General features: G+C 38.1%; 1 protein-coding gene across 1 annotated transcript in view; it reads right to left on the bottom strand.

The window, feature by feature from the left end:
* RP2 (RP2 activator of ARL3 GTPase) overlaps positions 1-21,159 on the bottom strand; it is a 51,051-nt gene that overhangs the window by 5,546 nt on the left and 24,346 nt on the right. Inside the window, exon 3 of the mRNA XM_059385461.1 lies at positions 21,041-21,155. Coding sequence (XP_059241444.1) covers positions 21,041-21,155 — 115 coding nt within the window. The remainder of the gene's footprint in view (positions 1-21,040; positions 21,156-21,159) is intronic.

Below are 21,159 nucleotides of genomic sequence, written 5' to 3' on the forward strand. Positions count from 1 at the left end.
AAAAAATGGGCAGAAGATATGAACAGACACTTCTCCAATGAAGACATACAAATGGCTATCAGACACATGAAAAAATGTTCATCATCACTAGCCATCAGGGAGATTCAAATTAAAACCACATTGAGATATCACCTTACACCAGTTAGAATGGCCAAAATTAGCAAGACAGGAAACAACATGTGTTGGAGGGGATGTGGAGAAAGGGGAACCCTCTTACACTGTTCATGGGAATGCAGGTTGGTGCAGCCTCTTTGGAGAACAGTGTGGAGATTCCTCAAGAAATTAAAAATAGAGCTTCCCTATGACCCTGCAATTTCACTCCTGGGTATTTACCCCAAAGATACAGATGTAGTGAAAAGAAGGGCCATCTGTATCCCAATGTTTATAGCAGCAATGGCCACGGTCACCAAACTGTGGAAAGAACCAAGATGCCCTTCAATGGATGAATGGATAAGGAAGATGTGGTCCATATACACTATGGAGTATTATGCCTCCATCAGAAAGGACGAATACCCAACTTTTGTAGCAACATGGACGGGACTCGAAGAGATTATGCTGAGTGAAATAAGTCAAGCAGAGAGTCAATTATCATATGGTTTCACTTATTTGTGGAGCATAACAAATAGCATGGAGGACATGTGGAGTTAGAGAGGAGAAGGGAGTTGGGGGAAATGAATCATGAGAGACTATGGACTCTGAAAAACAATTTGAGGGGTGTGAAGTGGCAGGGGGGTGGGAGGTTGGGGTACCAGGTGGTGGGTATTATAGAGGTCACAGATTGCATGGAGCACTGGGTGTGGTGAAAAAATAATGAATACTGTTATGCTGAAAATAAATAAATTTAATTTAAAAAAAAAAAAGAAGGAAGTAGACGGATGGGATATGTCACTTTTTTTTTGATGTTTCACTTTCTTTTATTAATTTTTTATTTTTTATAAACATAGATTTTGTCACTTTTGCTACTTCTTCCAACTGTAATCATGCAATAAATGAACACAGTCTTATGATGTGTAGTTTGAGTGCTATTACAGGACTACGGTCACATTTTTAAGTGTTGTAAATAGTCTGACTTTTCTGGTTTTCATTCTATAAAAACCATAAAAAGTCCACTCACTTAGCAGTACCAAAAAATCGCTGATAAGATGACAAATAAGATCAAAAGCAATTCAAGTCACCATAAGTAGGTTTTGCCAGGCAGCCCATCTTCCTTGCAATTCTCCTACTTATCAGCCAAGTTCTGGGTCACCGATAATGAAGCTAAACCGAGCAGGAATTGAAGCCAGGCACCAGAGGTAATGACCATCTGAAAGTAGTTTTCCTGAGTGTGCTTACAGCAAATTCTAGAACCAAAGACTAAGTTTTTATTCTCTGAATAGGATATTTGTGCCTTCTTTCCTATACATTAATTTGAATACTTTTAAACCACCTGTACTTTAAATTCTAGTGTAAAGATTTATGATTAAGTTCGGCTTAGATTTAAATATAGCATTGCTACTACTGGTGTCAAGTTGTTGGTAAATGTGGCCATAAGTTAGCCAAGCAAAATATGTCCTTCAATTCAATTAATATTTCAGTTATCACTATATTCCTTAATAGATTTGCTTTTTTTTTAAGATTTTATTTTTATTTGTCAGAGAGAGAGACAGAGAGGGAGCATAGGCAGACAGAGTGGTAGGCAGAGACAGAGGGAGAAGCAGGCTCCCTGCCTAGCAAGGAGCCCGATGTGGGACTCGATCCCAGGACGCTGGGATCATGACCTGAGCCGAAGGCAGCTGCTTAACCAACTGAGCCACCCAGGTGCCCCAGATTTGCTTTTTAACTTCTAAAGTAATGCATATATCCTAACCTCTAGAAAATGATTAATTTCTTGAAAAAGACATAAGCCCAGGGGTGCCTGGGTGGCTCAGTGTGTTGAAGCCTCTGCCTTCAGCTCGGGTCAGATCCCAGGGTCCTGGGATTGAGCCCCACATTGGACTCTCTGCTCCGCAGGGAGCCTGCTTCCTCCTCTCCCACTTTCTGCCTGCCTCTCTTCCTACTTGTGATCTCTCTCTGTGAAATAAATAAATAAAATCTTAAAAAAAAAAGACATAAGCCCATTAAACAAACATGAGCAACAGAGACTAAGAAGTAGGAATGAAATTCTAAGGTTAAGGAATACGAAATACTAAGTTGAATGTAGGCATGTGCCATAGGACAAGACACAAGAACAAGGGAGAAGATCACTCTGCACTGGGTACCAAAAGAACTGAGGGTTTGTGATTTAATATAAACAAAAAATACAGAAAAGGCATGACATGTAACAGTAAATTATACAATTAGATACAGAGAACAAAGTGTGAGTTTTTCAGGATCACAGTGTACAGATCAAGATAGGTGCTGTATAAAGAAAAGAAGATAACTAGGGAACATTTTCTCAGAAAAATGCATGATTCTCTGTCTGGGGCAAGAAATGGATAAGATTATCCTGTAATATCTTGTTGAGCCAAAAAGCAAGGAAGTTATCAAAGGCCGATACAATTGTACCAAAAGGACATAGGATCCAGTTTGAAGAGGTTCCCAATGGCCAAAGATGAGACATGGTCTCAGAAGGAATAATGACCGCAGTTTATTAAAACATACTGAATATATAAAAAGTCATGGGCTTAAAATGATATTTAGAAGAAAGAAACAAAATTCACTGGACACCACTGCAGGTTGCTAATGCATCAATTCACTATTCTGAAAACTGATAATTATTTTGTTTATTTATTCGGCTTTTCTGATATGAAGCATATTTCAAGTTAACTGAAGAGCTCTGGTATATAAGAGAAGTTCTGTTAACATCCATTAACATATACAGAGGTAGTGACATGGTTAGAAAATGATCATTTTGCAACTCCTAATAAAACAGTTGGATCCTGGGGTGCCTGGGTGGCTCAGTTGGTTAAGCAGCTGCCTTTGGCTCAAGTCAAGATCCCAGGTTCTGGGATCGAACCCCACATCAGGCTCTCTGCTCAGCAGGGAGCCTGCTTCTCCCTCTCCTACTTCCCCTGTTTGTGTTCTCTTTCTCTACCAAATAAAGAAAAGAAAAAAGTAAATAAAATGAGCAAGGGACAGAAGATTAAGACTGGAATTAAAAAAAAAAGAAAAAGTTGCTAATAAAAGTAGGGTTTTCAGTTTTTATGAAAGTGGAAAGTTTAAGGTAGAATATAGCATGCTTTTATTCAGGATCACTACAAGGAAATACAACAGATACATTTTTTAAAGTCAAACAGCCAAACATTTATTACTGAAAGTTCCTGTATTCTATAGAGAGAACATAATATAGAATTCAGGAACACAATTTGGTGGAATTACCCATGCATGTAACTTGGTTGATAGTCATCTTTGTTTGTTCGCTTGTTTAAGTAAGCTCTATGCTCAATATGGGGCTTGAACTCAGGACCCTGAGATCAGGTGTCACATGTTCCACCAACTGAGCCAGCCAGATGCCCCAACTTGGTTGTTATTCTTTAAATAGAATATGATGAACTTCCAGGAATTGACCTAATAATTTACCAATATAGAAACACCAACAAAAAAGGCAGACAAGGGGGCACCTGGGTGGCTCAGTGGGTTAAAGCCTCTGCCTTTGGCTCAGGTCATGATCCCGGGATCCTGGGATCGAGCCCCACGTCGAGCTCTCTGCTCAGCAGGGAGCCTGCTTCCTCCTCTCTCTCTCTGCCTCTCTGCCTACTTGTGATCTCTGTCTGTCAAATAAATAAATAAAATCTTTAAAAAAAAAGGCAGACAAGTGCATCAGTTTTGATTAACATGTGTAGATAGTCCTAAATTAAAAAAAAAACCTACAGTAGCTGACAATGCATGTTTTAAGCAGTCCTACTTGTATAATGATGCTGACTACAATTACTGTGATTATTTCAAGCTGAACTATGAGGTCAATAAAGATCACTGGTTAACTTTTTTAGAAGTATTTTAGCATGATCATCTTATCAAATAGTTTGCAGTAGCTTTGGGGCACATGTACCCCAATGTTTACAGCATCAATATTCACAACAGCCAAAATATAGAAAGAACCCAGATGTCTATGAATGGATGAATGGATAAAGAAGATGAGGTATGGAATATTAGTCAGCCATCAAAACTGAATGAAATCTTGCTATTTCCCACAGTGTGGCTGGAACTAGAGGCTGCTATGCTAAGTGAAATAAGTCAGTCAGAGAAAGACAAATGTCGTATGATTTCACTTACATGTGGAATTTAAGAAACAAAGCTGATGAACATAGGGGAAGGGAAGGAAAAATAAAGTAAGGTGAAAATGGAAAGAGGCAAACCATATAAGAGACTCTTGACAATAGGGAACAAATAGAGGGTTGCTGGAGGAGAGATGGGTAGGGGTATGGGGAAACTGAGGAATGGGCATTAAAGAGGGCACTTGATGGGATGAGCACTGGGTGTTGTATGCCACCCATGAATCACTAAATTTACTCCCCAAACTAATACACTATATGTTAACTAAACTGAATTTAAATTTAAAAAAATCTAAATATTTGAGTTGTCATGAAAAACTGAAATTTTGAAGTAAACAAAAAAGATTCCTGGATGTCCTAATACCCTCGTTCTAGATTATCTAACGTGACCTCGGAATAAGTCACTATCACATTTCAATTAGAGGACAGCAAAAGCCTCCCAGGTAGTCTCTCTGCTTCCCCTTAGTAAAAGTTACATTTTAAATGGACCATGACATTCCTCTGCTCTAAAACCTCTAGTAAAATATGATCTATATTTTTAATTGTTCTAAAATAAATGAGTTTTTCAGATTTTTATTTTCATTGATGTATAGTTTACATATAGTATTTTATTCATTTCAGGTATAAAAAATAGTGATTCAGCAATCATACACATTATAAAATGCTCACCATAAGTGTAGTTACCATCTGTCACCTTACAAAGTTATTATAATATTCGTGACTATATTCCCTATGCTATACTGCTTTTCATGTCTGTGATTATTTTATAACTCAAAGTTTGTACCTCTTTATCCCCTTAAAAATAACTATTTTATTTTTTTAAAGATTTATTTATTTTTGAGAGAGAGAGAGAGAGAGCAAGTGAGTGCAGGAGTGGGGGAAGGGACAGAGGGAGAGGGAGAGCATCTCAAGCAGACTCTCTGCTAAGCACGAAGCCTGACACAGGGCTCGATCACACAACCCCAAGACCATGACCTGAGCTGAAATCAAGAGCTGGACACTCAATAACTTTGCCCCGAAAATAACAGATAGTTTAAAACATTAACAAAGCTATAACAAACTAACAAGGTATTTAGGTGTTTATAGCATATATAATAGTAAAATATACAACAATACAGGAATGGGATGAAAGACTTGAGAATATGTTATTAAGTCCTTATATGCAACAGATAAAGTGTTATTCTTAGAAGATGGATTCAAATTATTTAAACATGCATACGGCAAAACCTAAGGTGACCATTAAATAAGTTTTAGAAATAGTATAAATAATAATAGAGGAGATTAAATGGAATAATAAAAAATGCCCGATTAAACAGTAGAAGAGGTAACAAGAAACAAAGAACAAATGGAACAAAAAGCAGCAAGATGGTAGATGTTCGTCAAGGCATATCATAGTCAAATTCACAAAATACACAGACAAGGAAAGAATCCTACAAATAGCAAGCTAGGGAAAAAAGGGAAGACAGATCAGGTTCTCAGCACACCTGTCCACAGATAGGTAGGCCAGAAGATAATGTCAGGAAATATTCAACGGGCTCAATGGTAAAAAATATGCAGCCCAAAATTCTTTATCCAGCAAGGCCGTCATTCAGATAAGAGAGATAAAGTTTCCCAAATAAAAACTAAAGGAGTTTGTGACCACTAAACCAACTCTATGAGAAATTTTAAGGGGGAACTCTTCGAGTGGAGGGGAAAAAACCCCCTAAAAGCAACAAAGACTAGAAAGGACCAGAGAATAACACCAGAAACACCAACTCTACAGGTAACACAGTGACACTAAATTCATATCTTTCAACAATCAAATGGATTAAATGGTCTAATCCAAATATATAGGGTATCAGAATGGATAGAAAAACAAGATCCATCTATATGCTGCCTACAAGAGACTCATTTTAGACCTAAAAACACTTGCAGATGGAAAGTGAGGAGATGGAGAACCATCTATCATGCTAACGGATGTCAAAAGAAAGCTGGAGTAATCATACTTATATCAAACTAGATTTTTAAAATTTTTTTAGATTATTTATTTATTTATTTCTCAGAGTGAGCACAGGCAGAGTGGCAGGCAGAGGCAGAGGGAGAAGCAGGCTCCCTTCCGAGCAAGGAGCCGGATGCGGGACTCGATCCCAGGACGCTGGGATCATGACCTGAGCTGAAGGCAGCCGCTTAACCAACTGAGCTACCCGGGGTCCCTAAAACTAGACTTTAAAACAAAGACTGTACCGGGTGCTTCAGTGGCTCAGTGGGTCAAAGCCTCTGCCTTCGGCTCAGGTCATGGCCCCAGGATCCTGGGATCGAGCCCCGCACCAGGCTCTCTGTTCAGCGGGGAGCCTGCTTCCCTTCCTCTCTCTCTGCCTGCCTCTCTGCCTACTTGCGATCTCTGTCTGTTGAATAAATAAATAAAATCTTTAAAAAAAATTAAAAATTAGAAAAATAAAACAAAGTCTGTAACAAGAGATGAAGAAAGGCATTATACCATAATTACGGGGTCTATCCATCAAGAAGATCTAACAATTGTAAATATTTATACCCCCAACTTGGGGGCACCCAAATATGTAAACCAATTAATAATAAACATAAAGAAACTCATTGGTAATAATACAGTAACAGTAGGGGACTTCAAGATAAAAAGCTTCTGCAGAGTGAAGGAGACAATCAACAAACTAAATGGCAGCCTACAGAATGGGAGAAGATATTTGCAAATGACATACCTGATAAAGAGTTAGTATCTAAAATCTATAAAGAACTTAATCAAACTCAACACCCAAAAACCAAGTAGTCCGCTAAGAAATGGGCAGAAGACATGAATAGACACTTTTCCAAAGAAGACATCCAGATGGCTAACAGAAACATGAAAAGATGCTCAACATCACTCATCATCAGGAAAGTGCAAATCAAAATCATGATGAGATACCACCTTACACCTGTCAGAATGGCTAAGGTTAATACAAGAAACAACAGGTATTGGTGAGGATGCAAAGAAAGGGGAACCCTCTGGTACTGCTGGGAAAGCAAACTGGGGCAGCCACTCTGGAAAACAGTTCCTTAAAAAGTTAAAAATAGAGCTACCCTATGATCCAGCATTTGCACTACTAGGTATTTACCCAAAGAATACAAAAATACAAATTTGAAGGGGTACATTCACCCTGATGTTTATAGCAGCATCATCAACAAGAGCCATACTATGGAGAGAGACCAAATGTCCAATGACTGATGAATGGAAAAAGAAGATGTGGTATATGTATACAGTGGAATATTACTCAGTGATCAAAAATGAAATCTTGCCATCTGTACTGATGTGGATGGAGCTAGAATGTATTATGCTAAGTGAAGTAAGTCAGAGGAAGACAAATACCATATCTCACTCAAATGTGGAATTTAAGAAAGGAAACAGATGAACATACAGGAAGGGAGAAAAAGGAGAGAGGGAAACAAACCATAAGAGACTCTTAACAATAGAGAACAAACTGAGGGTTGATGGAGAGGTGTGGGTGGCGGATGAGCTAGATGGGTGATGGGTTATTAAAGAGGGCACTTGTGTTAAGCACTGGGTGTTGAATATAAGTGATGAATCACTGATTTCCACCCCAGAAACCAATACTGCACTCTATGTTAACTAAAATTTAAAATTAAAAAAAGATGGTAGATGCTGATCCAAGTATATCCGTCTCTTTTCATGTGCATGGACTAAACACAACTGTTAAAAGACAGGGATTATCAGACTGAATTGAAAAGGAAGAACCAAGTATATGCTATCTACAAAAACTCACTTCAAAATTAAAAAAAACATTTTTAATTAAATATTGTGTGTGTGCGTGTGTGTGTGTGTGTCTGTGTGTGTGTGTGTGTGTGTGTGTGTCAGAGAGAGAGAGGAGGAAGAGGAGGAAGAGGAGAGGGAGACGAGAGAATCTTAAGCAGGCTCTCCACAGAGCATGGAGCCTGATGTGGGGCTCAATCTCATGACCCTAAGATCACAACATGAGCTGAAATCAGGAGTCAGAGGTTTAACCGACTGAGCTGCCCAGGCACCGCTAAAAACTTACTATAGATATACAGAAATCAGTAAATTAAAAGAAAGGGGATAAGGATATATGAGACACTAAAGAACCAAATGAAAGCTGGAATGGCTCTATTTCAGACAAAGTAGATTTCAGAACAAGTAAGATTATCAGACGAAGAGAGACATTACATAATGATAAAGGATTCTCCAAGAAGGCATAACAATCCTAAATGTGTATGCATCTAACAACTGTGTTTGACAATTTTCAAGACAAAATCTAATAGGATCTGACAAGAGAAATAGACAAATCCAGTTAACGTTGAAAACTTCAACACGCCTTTCATTAATTCACAGAAGAACTAGGCAAAAAAAAAATCAGTAAAGACACAGAAGCACTGACAAGCAGTATGAACCAAATTGCCCTGGGGGACATTTATAGAATATTCCACCAAACAACAACAACAAAACAGGTTATACATTCTTCTTGCATGCAAATAGAATAGTCACCAAGATGGGCTACATCTAATTAAAGAAAAGAGAAATTATACGTGTGTTTACTGGGCCATAACAGTTTTAATTTAGAAATAACAGAAATACATCTGGACAATGTCCAAATGTTTGGAAATTAAACATATACATCTAAATCAGTGAATCAAGTAAAAAGACTCAAGGGAAACCAAAAAAATATTCAGTGGTCAGCACACTTTTTTTGGAAAGGGCCAGATAAGAAATCTTGGGCTTTGTTGGCCATATGGTGTCTATCACAAGTAATCAACTCTGCTGTTGTAGTACAAACAGCAAAACACGATAGATAAAAAGAATGATCCAATAAAACTTCACTTATAAAACACAGTGAGCTGGGCGCCTGGGTGGTTCAGTGGGTTAAGCCTCTGTCTTCGGCTCAGATCATGATCTCAGGGTCCTGGGATCAAGTCCTGCATCGGGCTCTCTGCACAGCAGGGAGCCTGCTTCCCACCCCCACCCCCGCCCCACCTGCCTCTCTGTCTACTTGTGATCTCTCTCTGTCAAATAAATAAAATCTTAAAAAAAAAAACCCACAGTGAGCCATATTTTGCCAAAGCCTGAATTAAATAAAAATACATGTCAAAATGTTCAGGATGCAGCTAAAGTAGTCCTTAAAGGAAAATTTTTAACAATGAATATATATACAGTTGATTCTCATTATTCACAGATTCCTTATTTGCAAATCTGCCAACTTGGTAAAACTTATCTGTAACCCCAAATGAATATTTGCAGTCTTCTCATGGTCATTCACAGAGAAACACAGAACATTCAAAAATTTGAGTTGCCTGACACACACACTCCTAGGTGAAGTTGAGCAAAGTGATCCTGTGCATTCTTGTTTCAGCCCTCATACTGTAAGCAAGCATCCTTTGTACAGTTTTAGTGCCACGTTTTCCACATTTTGTGGGTTTTGTTAGTGGTTCTGCTATTTAAAATGGCCCCCAAACATAGTGCAATAATGCTGTCTAATGTTCCTAAGTTTAGGAAGGCTGTGATAGGCCTTTCAGAGAAAATACCTGTTAGATAAGTTTCATTTAGGCGAGAGTTATGTGCTCTTGGCTCTGAGTTCAATGTTAATGAATCAATAATATATACTGAGTAAGATGTCTTTAAGCAGAAACAAACAGGCATGCCTGGGTGGCTCAGTCGGTTAAGCATCTGACTCTTGGTATCAGCTCAGGTCATGATCTAAGAGTTCTAAGATCGAGCCCCGAGTCAGGCTCTGTGCTCAGTGAGAAGTCTACCTGAGATTCCTTCCCCTTCTCTTTCCCTTCCCCTCTGCTCCCCCGCCCCAGCTCGTGTGTGTGGGCTCTTTTTCTCTAAAATAAGTAAATAAATAAATAGAATCTTTAGAAAAAGAAAATAAATAAACAGAAACAAACATACAAAAGATTATGTATGGACTGATTGACAAAAATGTTATGACCAGAGACTTGCAGGAACTTAACTCTGTATTTCTCCTAGGAGCAGGAGTTCAGGACTCATTAATTCAGTGTTCACAGTGACTTTACAGAATTTAATAACTGTGAATAATGAAAAGAAACTACATTAGAAAAGAAGATATATTTAAAATCAGTAACCTAATCTTAAGAAACTAGAGAGAGAAAGCAAATCAAATGTAAAGCAAGTAAAGGAAGGAATAATAATTAGTTGAGCAGAAAATAATAAAACTGAAAAGAGAAAAATAGAGAAAATCAATGAAACAAAGAGCTGCTTCTCTGAAATTATCAATAAAACAATACACCTTTATCCAAGCTGATAGGAGAAGGAGAGGACTCAAATTACCAATAGCAAGGATATTAGTGGGACAGATTAGTAGAACTCTATGTCCATAAATTTGGTAACTTAGATGAAATGAAACCATTTCCTAAAAGACAAAAACTATTAAAATTCATTCAAAAAGAGAGCCTTAAGTGCCCTATGAGTAAATAATTTAACAAGTAAATTAAACATACAGCTAAAAATCTTTCTCCTTGAATCTCCAGGCCCAGATGTTTCATTGGTAAATTCTACCACACATTTAAAGAAGAACTGATACCCATTCTCTAAAATTTATTTAAGACCACTGAAGAGGAAGGATACATCCCAACTCATTTTATGAGACCAGCATTACCCTAATAGCAAAGCCAGACAAAGATATGATGAAAAAACTACAGACCAATATTCTTCGTGAACAAAGGTGCAAAAATCTTCAATAAAATATTTGTGAATTGAATTTGGCAATATATTAGATAATATATCATGATCAAGGGGTCATCTCAGGAATACAAGGCTGGTTCAACATTCAAAATTAACAAGTCATTCACCAGATTAAATGACATACCCAGATTTTTAAAAAACATATTATCTCAATAAATTCAGAAAAAAATTCAACAAAATTCAATATCTATGCATAATAAAAAGTCAACAAACTAGGGACAGAATGGAAATCCCTTAGCCTAATAAAAGGCATATATGAGAATCCTATAACCAACATCATTCTTTACAGTGAGACTGAACACTTTATGGTGAGACTGAAATCAGTAACAGGACAAGAATGTCCTCTCCTCACTATTCTATACAAAATGATACTGGAAATCCTATCTAGCATAATGCAAAAAATAGAAATAAATAAATACAAGGCATGTCAAAATGAGAGAGGAACCAACCTAAAAGAACTTTCTCAATGGCTACAACTGGAACAATTTGATAGTACTGGATTATAACCCAAAGAATAAAATCCATATTCATGAGTCTCTACTGATAGAAATAAATGATTCAGTAAGTAAATGGGGGAGAAGGGCCAAATATTTCTTACAAAAGAATTCCAAATAATGTGAGTAGATACTACCCTCTCCAGGAAGTGTAGCTTAATTCTCCTTGCCTTGAGTGTAAGCTGGTCTTAGTGACTCAACTTCCAAAGAACAAACTATGAAAAGGAAAAAGCAGGAACTTTACAGTGTTTGGGAAACTGGGCAGATAATACCTGAACCAAACCACTAAGGTCAATGCCCCAGTGATAAGTCATGTTGATATCCTGTACCCCCAGATATGATGTGATGAGAAGAGCATTTCACCTCTTCCCCCAAAACCTCAATTGAACCAGAGAAACATCAGAGAAACCCAAATTAGGGTACATTCTACAAAACAACTTACCATACAGTGAAAAATTTCAAGGTCATGAAAAAGAAGGAAAAACTAAGGAAGTATCACAGATTAGAGGAGATTAAAGAGACATGACAATTAAATGCAATGTGGGGTTTTAAATTGAATTCAGGAATAGAAAAAGGACATACCTGTAAAAACTGGTGAAATTGGAATAAGGACTACAGTGTAAGTTAATAGTATTTTACCAGTGTATATTTCTTAGTTTTGATAAATGTATCATACACTAACATTAGGGGATGCTGGATAAAGGGTATATGGAAGCTTTCTGTACTACTTTTGCAAGTCTTGTATAAAACTATAACTAAAATTATTCCAATAATACAAACTGATTCCAATATAAGAAGTTTATTTAAAAAAAACAACTGAGGGGCACCTGCCTGGCTCAGTTGAAAGAGCATTTAACTCTTGATCTTGGGGTCATGAGTTCAAGCCCCACGTTGGCTCAGAGCTTAAAAAAATGGGGAACCTGGGTGTCTCAGTCTTAACCATCCAATTTTTGGTTTTGGCTCAGGTAGTGATCTCATGGGTCATGAGACTGAACCGTGCATTGGGCTCTGCACTCACTGGGGAGTCTGCTTTAGATTTTCTCCCTCTGCCCCTCCTCCCACTGGTGTGTGCACTCTCTCTCTCCTAAAATTAATAAATACATCTTTAAAAAACACAAATGGGAGAACATATTTATAAGTCTTATATCTGGTAGGGGGTTAATATTCAAAATATATAAAGAACAGATATAACTCGGGGCACCTGGGTGGCTCAGTGGGTTATGTCTTTGCCTTTGGCTCAGGTCATGATCTCGGGGTCCTGGGGTTGAGCCCCGCATCAGGCTCTCTGCTCAGCAGGGAACTTGCTTCTCCCTCTCTCTGCCTGCCTCTCTGCCTACTTGTGATCTCTCTCTGTCAAATAAATAAATAAAATTTATATAATAAAAAAAGAACACACATGTAACTCGATAGGAAAAAAAAACACCAAACAATCTGATTAAAAAATGGGCTTGGGGTGCCTGGGTGGCTCAGTGGGTTAAAGCCTCTGCCTTCGGCTCGGGTCATGATCCTGGGATCGAGCCCTGCTTTGGGCTCACCGTTCGGCAGGGAGCCTGCTTCCCCCTCTTTCTTCCTGCCTGCCTCTCTTCCTACTTGTGGTCTCTGTCAAATAAATTAATATAATCTTTTTTAAAAAATGGGCTTAGAGGGTGTCCAGATGGCTCAATCAGTTAAGCGTCCAACTCTTGATCTCAGCTCAGGTCTTGTTCTCACAGTCATGAGTTTGAACCCTGTGTCGGGCTCTGTGAAGCCCGTTTAAAAAAAATGGGTAGAGGATATATGAACAGACATTTTTCCAAAGACATACAGATAGACAACAGGTATATGAAAAGGGGCTCAACATCACTACTTATTAGGGAAATGAAAATCAAAACCATGATAAGACTGATCATCTCACACCTGTTAGAATGGCTATCATCAAAAAGATAGAAACAACAAATGTTGGCAAGGATGTGGAAAAAAAGGGAAACCTTGTGCATTCTAGCTAGGAATGCAAATTGGTGCATCTACTATGGAAAACGGTATGGAAGTGCCTCAAAAAATTAAAAACAGGAGGGGGTGGTGGCGTTATGGTCATTAGGGAGGGCATGTGCTATGGTGAGTGCTGTGAAGTGTGTAAACCTGGCAATTCACAGACCTGTACCCCTGGGGCTAAAAATACATTATATGTTTATAAAAGAAAGAAAAGAAAAAGAAAAAGAAACATTTCCTAAACTTAAAAAAATTTTTTTAAAAAATAGAACTACAGTATGATCCAGCAATTCCACTTCTGGGTATCCATCTGAAGAAAATGAAAATACTAACTGAAAAGATATATGTAATTTCATCATCACTGCAGCATTATTTACAGTAGCCAAGATACAGAAACAACCACTGATGTCCATGAGTGGTTAATGAAAATGTGTCATATTTATACACAGAGACAATGGACTATTACTCAACCATAAAAAGGAAACTTTTCCTTTTGCAACAAGGCCCATGGATGGCCCTTGAAGGCATAATACTAGGTGAAGTAAGTGACGGGAAAATAAAATTCCACATGATCTCATTTATACTTGGAATCTGAAAAAACAGAAACAAAAAACCCTAAACTTACAGGTAACAGAGACTTACAGGTAAGTTATAGAGAACCTAAACCTGTAAGTACCTTATAGGGAACAGAATGGTAGCTGCCAGAGAGGTCTAGGGTGAGGGGTGGGCAAAATGGCTGAGGGGGGTCAAAAGGTATAAGCTTCCACTTATAAAATACATAAATCATAGGGATATAATGCATAGCATGGTGACTACAGTTAATAATACTGTAGCACATATTTGAAAGTTGCTAAGAAAGTAGACTGTAAAAGTCCTCCTCATAAGAAAAAGAATTTTATAACTATATATGGTGACAGATGTTAACTAGATTTATTGTGATAATTTCACAATATGCACAAATATTGAATCATTATGTTACACATCTGAAACTAGTATGTTATCTGTGAACTATACTGCAAAAAAACATCTAGTAGCTTCTCATCTCAGACTAGAAGCCAGTCTCTACAATGGCCTACAAGGTCCTCTGTCATTGGACTCTTCTCAGACTTCATGTATGCTTATTGAATAAATGAATAGATGACCCTCTAAAACAAAGGAACACAAGTCTGACTAATCATCAGAACCATCTGGAACTTTTTAAAAAGCAGATTCCAGTAACATTGAGGACATTAGGAGAAGGAAGGGAAAAATGAAGGGAGGGAAATCGGAGGGGGAGATGAACCATGAGAGACTATGGACTCTGAGAAACAAACTGAGGGTTTTAGAGGGGAGGGGGGTGTGGGGAGGTTAGCCCAGTGATGGGTATTAAGGAGGGCATGTCCTGCATGGTGCACTGAGTGTTGTATGCAAACAATGAATCATGGAACATTACATCGAAAACTAATGACATACTGTATGGTGACCAATATAACATAACTTAAAGAAAAAGCAGATTCCAGGGGTGTATCTCAGAAACTTTTTAGTCAGTCTTTCTGGGGTAGGAGATGGAAATTTGTATTTTTAAAAGCACCCTAGGGGCACCTCAGTGGCTCAGTGGATTGAGCCTCTGCCTTCGGCTCAGGTCATGATCCCAGGATCCTGGGATTGAGCCCCGCATTGGGCTCTCTGCTCAGCGGGGAGCCTGCCTCTCTGCCTACTTGTGATCACTGTCAAATAAATAAATAAAGTCTTTAAAAAAAAATAAAAGCACCCTAGATGGGGTGAATCTTAGAAGATTCTCAAGATGGAAAATACAATGAATTTTCTCACCAAGCAGACAAAAAGCTTTACTAACTGCAAGCAAGTAACTGCATGCAACTGCTTTAACTGAAGAGGAAAATTTAGAGACTCTGAGGTGCAAAGTATTCGACATAAAAGTGAAGTTTTGAAAGAAAAAGTACACCCTTGGCTCAGAACAGTGGCTTGCAACGAGGAGCAATTTTGCCTCCAAGTGGGTATTTGGCAATATCTAGAAACATTTTTGGTTGCCACCACTGGGGGTGTTTGCTACTGGCATCTGGGGGACAGAAGCTAGGGATGCTGCTAAACATCCTGTAATGCATGGGACAGCCTCCTCCATCACAATTATCTGTCCTAAAATGTCAATAGTGCTGAGGTTGAGAAACCCTCCTTAGAATAACTGATGGCCATTTTTAGATAAGGTCCCAATGGACCCAAGTCCTGTTACAATATTTTCACTGAGAGCCTACTCACTATTCCATATCAGTCAATGCAATATTGGACAGCTAAAAAATTGTCCCCTATTTTTTATTTTGAAAAATTCCAAACATTATAGAAAAGTTGAGGGGCCGCTGTGTGGCTCAGTCGGTTAAGCCTCTGCCTTTGGATGGGGTCATGATGGGACAGAGCCCCACACTGGGCTCCCTGCTCAGTAGGGAGTCTGCTTCTCCTTCTCCCTCTGCTCCTTCCCCCCAACTTTGTGTTCTCTCTCTCTCTCTCTCCCAAATAATACACAAAATCTTTAAAAAAAGAAAAGTTGAAAGACTAACATTAACATCCATTTGCCCTTCACCTACACCCATCAAATGTTACCATTTGACCCCATTTGCTTTATTCCACACTACACATACTTTTGTTTTGGTTTTGCTGAGTCATTTGAAAGTAGCAGACTTTATGACACTTCAGCACGAATCTCCTACATAACCATAATACCATTATCATACCTAAGGATACTAACAGTCATTCCCTAACATCATCTCCAAACTTCCCAAATTTTCCCCCCAAATGTTGTACAGCTTTAGAGTTCACCACATCCTAATCCAATAAAGGTTCATTCATTGTGCCTAGTTGTTATGCTTCTTTTAATCCACAATAGTCTCCTGTCATTTTTGTCTGTTTTCCAGGACACTGTCTAAAGAGTCCTAGCCAGTTGTCTTGTCGAATGTCTTCTTTTTGGATCTGAGTCATCATTTCTTCATAGTGTGTTCAACATGTCCCTAAATTTCCTTTCTTTCTGATAAACTAGAAGTGAAGTCTTAGCTTGATTAGATTCAAATTAAGTATTTTGGGGAAGAATTCTTCACAGGTGATGTTGTGTATTTCTTACCACAGTGCATCAGGAGGAACATAATGTCAGGCTGTCCTGCCTTCAGTGATGCTATGTTTGAGGAGAATGATCACCAAATCTCTGCTGCAAAGGTACATTTCCCCCTTGAAAGAGAATGTACAAATATCCTATTTCTTAGCAACTTTTACCCCAGTAGTTTTAGCATCCACTCATAATCTTTACCTGAATTAATGATTACTGTGGATTGGATTGGATTTGGAAATCACAAATTTGGGTTTTTCCAAAGTCTATCATTCCTTCTACATTTATTAGCTCACAGTATTCTGTAAAGAGCAAAAGATCTTTCCTTTATTTCCTCCTCCCCCCTTTTTTATTATCACTATCGATGCATGGATTTCTGTTGTTAAATCAATTATCTTCATTATTCTCTGTGATGCCTAAATTATCCCAAATTTGGCCAAGGGATAGGATTTAAGCCTGCTCCTTGTGACCTTTTGGTATGACCTCCTTAGTTTTTGAGTACTTCCTATGGATATCTCTGGTTTTAAAAATTAATTATATGATGTTTATTTGCTGAAATTCCTGTAACATCTGCCCATTGGTTTTAGTTCTATTTTTAAAAAATTTTTTAAATGTTATTTATTTATTTGACAAAGAGAGCGAGAGAACCCAAATAGGCAGAGCAACAGGCAGAGGGAGAGGGAGAAGCAGGCTCCCTGCTGAGCAAAGAGCCCAATGCGGGGCTCCATCCCTGGGACCATGACCTGAGCCGAAAGCAGACACTTAACCGTCTGAGCCATCCAGGCGCCCCTACTTTTTTTTTTAGTTCTACTTTTACTTCCTCCATGTGGAATGTTGTGTTACTTAAACAAAGGTATTATATTTGGCGTTGGAGCATTTCTATGAAATCACTCCACTAACATTGCATGAGCCCATAAATCATTAATTCACACCTACACATATACCTATTTCCCTAATCACACACATTAGGATGTCCATTACATCCTAATTTTACTGGATTCAATTTCTGAAACCTGTTGAGAGTTTAAAGGCTTGGTTTTTGTTTTGTTTTTTAAAGATTTTATTTATTTATTTGACAGACAGAGATCACAAGTAGGCAGAGAGGCAGGCAGAGAGAGAGAGGAGGAAGGAGGCTCCCTGCTGAGCAGAGAGCCTGATGCGGGACTCGATCCCAGGACCCTGAGATCATGACCTGAGCCGAAGGCAGCAGCTTACCCCACTGAGCCACCCAGGCGCCCCTAAAGGCTTGTTTTCAAGGATCCATCAGAAGGCTCCATGTCAAAACAGCTGTATCAAAGGAGCCAGGACATCTGTACTCTGGAAACTAAAATACCGATGAAAGAAACTGAAGATGAAACAAACAAATGGAAAGATATGCCATGCTCCTGGATTGTTAAAATGTTCATACTACTCAAAGCAATCTACAGATTTCGTGTAGTCCCTATCAAAATACTAACAACATTTTTCACAGAACTAGAACAAATAACCTTAAAATTTGTATGAAACCACAAAAGACCTTGAGTAGCCAAAGCAATCTTGAAGAAGAAGAATAAAGCTGGAGGTATCTCAATCTCAGATTTCAAGATACCTTACAAAGCTGCAGCTAACCAAAACGGTATGGTACTGGCCCCAAAACAGACACATAGAGCAATAAAACAGAATAGATTCCAGAAATGAACTCACACTAACAAAGTCCACTAATCTGTGACAGAGGAAGCAAGAATATACAATGGGGAAAAGACAGTCTCTTCAACAACGGGTGTTGGGAAAACTGGTCAGCTACCTTCGAAAGAATAAAACTGGACCACTGTTTTACACCACACACAAAAATAAATTCAAAATGGATGGAAGGTCTAAAGGTGAGACCTGAAGCCATAAAAGTAGTAGAAGATATATGCTGTAATTTCCTTGACATTGGCCACAGAAACATTTTTCTAGGCATGTTTCCTTGGCCAAGAAAAACAATAGCAACAAAGTAAAAAGGCAACCTCTGAATTGGAGAAGAAATTTGCAAATGAATATCTGATAAGGGGTTAATATCCAAAATATATAAAGCTCTTATGCAACTCAGCAGCAAAAAACCAAATAATCCAATTAAAAATGGCAGAGGATGCTCAGCAGGGAGCCTGCTTCCCTCTCTCTCTCTCTCTCTCTCTCTCTGCCTGCCTCTCTGTCTACTGTGATCCCTCTCTGCCAAATAAATAAATAAAATCTTTTAAAAAAATAAATAAAAAATAAATAAATAAAAATGGCAGAGGACCTGAAGAGACATTTTCCCAAAGAAGACATACAGGTGGCCAACAGACAGACGAAAAGATATTCAATATCACTCATCATCAGGGAAATGCAAATTAAAACCACAATGAGATATCACCTCACACCAGTCAGAATGGCTAAAATCAAAAACAAGAAAAAGGAACGAACCCTCACGCACTGTTGGTGGGAAAGCAAACTGGTACAGCCACTGTGGAAGACCATATAGATGGTCCTCAGAAAGTTAAAAGTACAACTACCCTACAACCAGAAATTGCAGTACTGGATATTTACCTGAAAAATACAGAAACACTAATTCAAAGGGATACTTGCATATCTATGTTTATAGCAGCATTATTTACAACAGGCATATTATGGAATCAGCCCAAGTGTCCATCAATAGATGAATGGATAAATAAGATGTGGGGTGTGTGTGTGTGTGTGTGTGTGTGTGTAAAATGGAGTATTATTCAGCCATAGAAAAGAATGAAATCTTACCATTTGCAACAACATGTATGGTGCTAAAGCGTATAATGCTAAGTGAAACAAGTCAGAGAAAGACAAATACTGGAGTGAAATCACTAACTTAAAAAGATATATATATACACCACTAAGTGTACTGCAGCATTATTTATAAAACTCAAGTTTTGGAGGCAAGCCATGTCCAGCTACAGATGAATGGATAAAGAAGGTGTGTGTGTGTGTGTGTGTGTGTGTGTGTGTGTGTGTATACACACACAATGGAATATTACTCAACCATAAAAAAGAATGAAATTTTAACATCTGCAACATGGATGACACTAGACGGTATAATACTAAGTGAAATAAGTCAGTCAGAGAGAGACAACTACTATCTGATATCACTCAATATGTGGCATTTAGGAAACAAAACAAAGGAAAAAAAAGACAAAAAAGTCAGACTCTTAAATACAGAAAACTGGTGGTTGCCAGAGAGGAGGTGGGTGGGGAGAGGGTTGAAATAGATGAAAGGGACTAAGAGTACATTTATCTTGATGATCCCTGAGAAATGTTTGGAATTGTTGAATCATAACATTGTATACCTGAAACTAATTATAACACTGTATGTTAATTATACTTCAATTTAAACAAAGGAGCCAGGTCAAAATTTCCAGTATATATTCTAGAGGAGATTCACTCACTGGGTTAGAGCAAGTCCTTCATACTGCTGCAATAATCACAAAGGTATATGAAATACTGTATGAAGGCTGAGTCATACCCAGCATTAGTTATTAAAATGATCCCAACAAGCCTCCAATGTTTTCTCTTTTTTTCTTAAGACATATTTACTTATTTTAGAGAGAGAAAGCATAGGGGAGTAGAGGGACAGGGAGAGAATTTCAGGCAGGCTCCCCAGTGAGCACAGAGCTGGACATGGGGCTCGATCTCACAACCCTGGGATCATGACCTGAGCCAAAATCAAGAGTCTGATGCTTAACTGACTGAGCCACCCAGGTGCCCCTCCTCCACCACTTTCATATAGGTTTTACAGTGATTATAATTCACACATAAAAAGCGTGTAAATGCAGAGGTGCCACCTTTTTAGGGTATACTCAATCAGCATTGTGTATTACTCTATGTATTTGTTCAGGCCAGTAAAGAAAAGCCTGGTGAACCTTGAGCAAACAATGTCCCTGCTCTGACATAACCAGAACTTTATCCTCTAGAATCAGTAGACCTTCAAACACATACAGACAGATGTAACCCTTCCAGAGGGCACATGAATTCCAGTTCCTCTTTTTGCAGATGTATTTCCAGTATCTCAAATTTGTTGGTGGCATTTGCCCACTGGGGAAAACAATTCTAATTATGTGTGAGAAGTTAATCAATCACATTCAATACATAAAATAGTATACCATTTTATTTATATTTCTTATTTCCTTTCCAGTATGGTCAAAACCCACTGAAGGCAGAAAGAATCCTTATGAAGTGCTTTGTAACTCTCTCTGGGCAGGGAGAATGGAACACTCATTATAGTATAATAATATAACAACAATAAAATAATAATTAAAATAACAAAAATACATAATAATCGAGTGTGACTTTTAAGTATTAAGATGACAAAATAGGAAAGAAAACCTAATGCCTAGTTATGTAGGAATTTTTGAATGATATGAAATTTTGACATTTTTGAATAGTAACAGGAAAAAAACATAAAACAAGCAAGAAAGAGAAAGCAAGGTAAGAGAAATGTTAAAGGCAAGAGCAGATCGAATCACATGTCAAGAGGATAAACACACAAGTACACCAATCATCCAGAATGTACCTTTGTTCAGAAGAGGAAGGAAGTCAGGTGCTTTTTCCCCAAAAACCCTTTGAGCATCCTCGGCTTTCATTGATACTTCCTTTGTCTGAACTAGGAAAAAGCCTTTACCGACCATCTGT

The sequence above is a fragment of the Mustela nigripes genome, chromosome X, assembly GCF_022355385.1.
Source record: "Mustela nigripes isolate SB6536 chromosome X, MUSNIG.SB6536, whole genome shotgun sequence".
Classification (NCBI taxonomy): Eukaryota; Metazoa; Chordata; class Mammalia; order Carnivora; family Mustelidae; genus Mustela; species Mustela nigripes.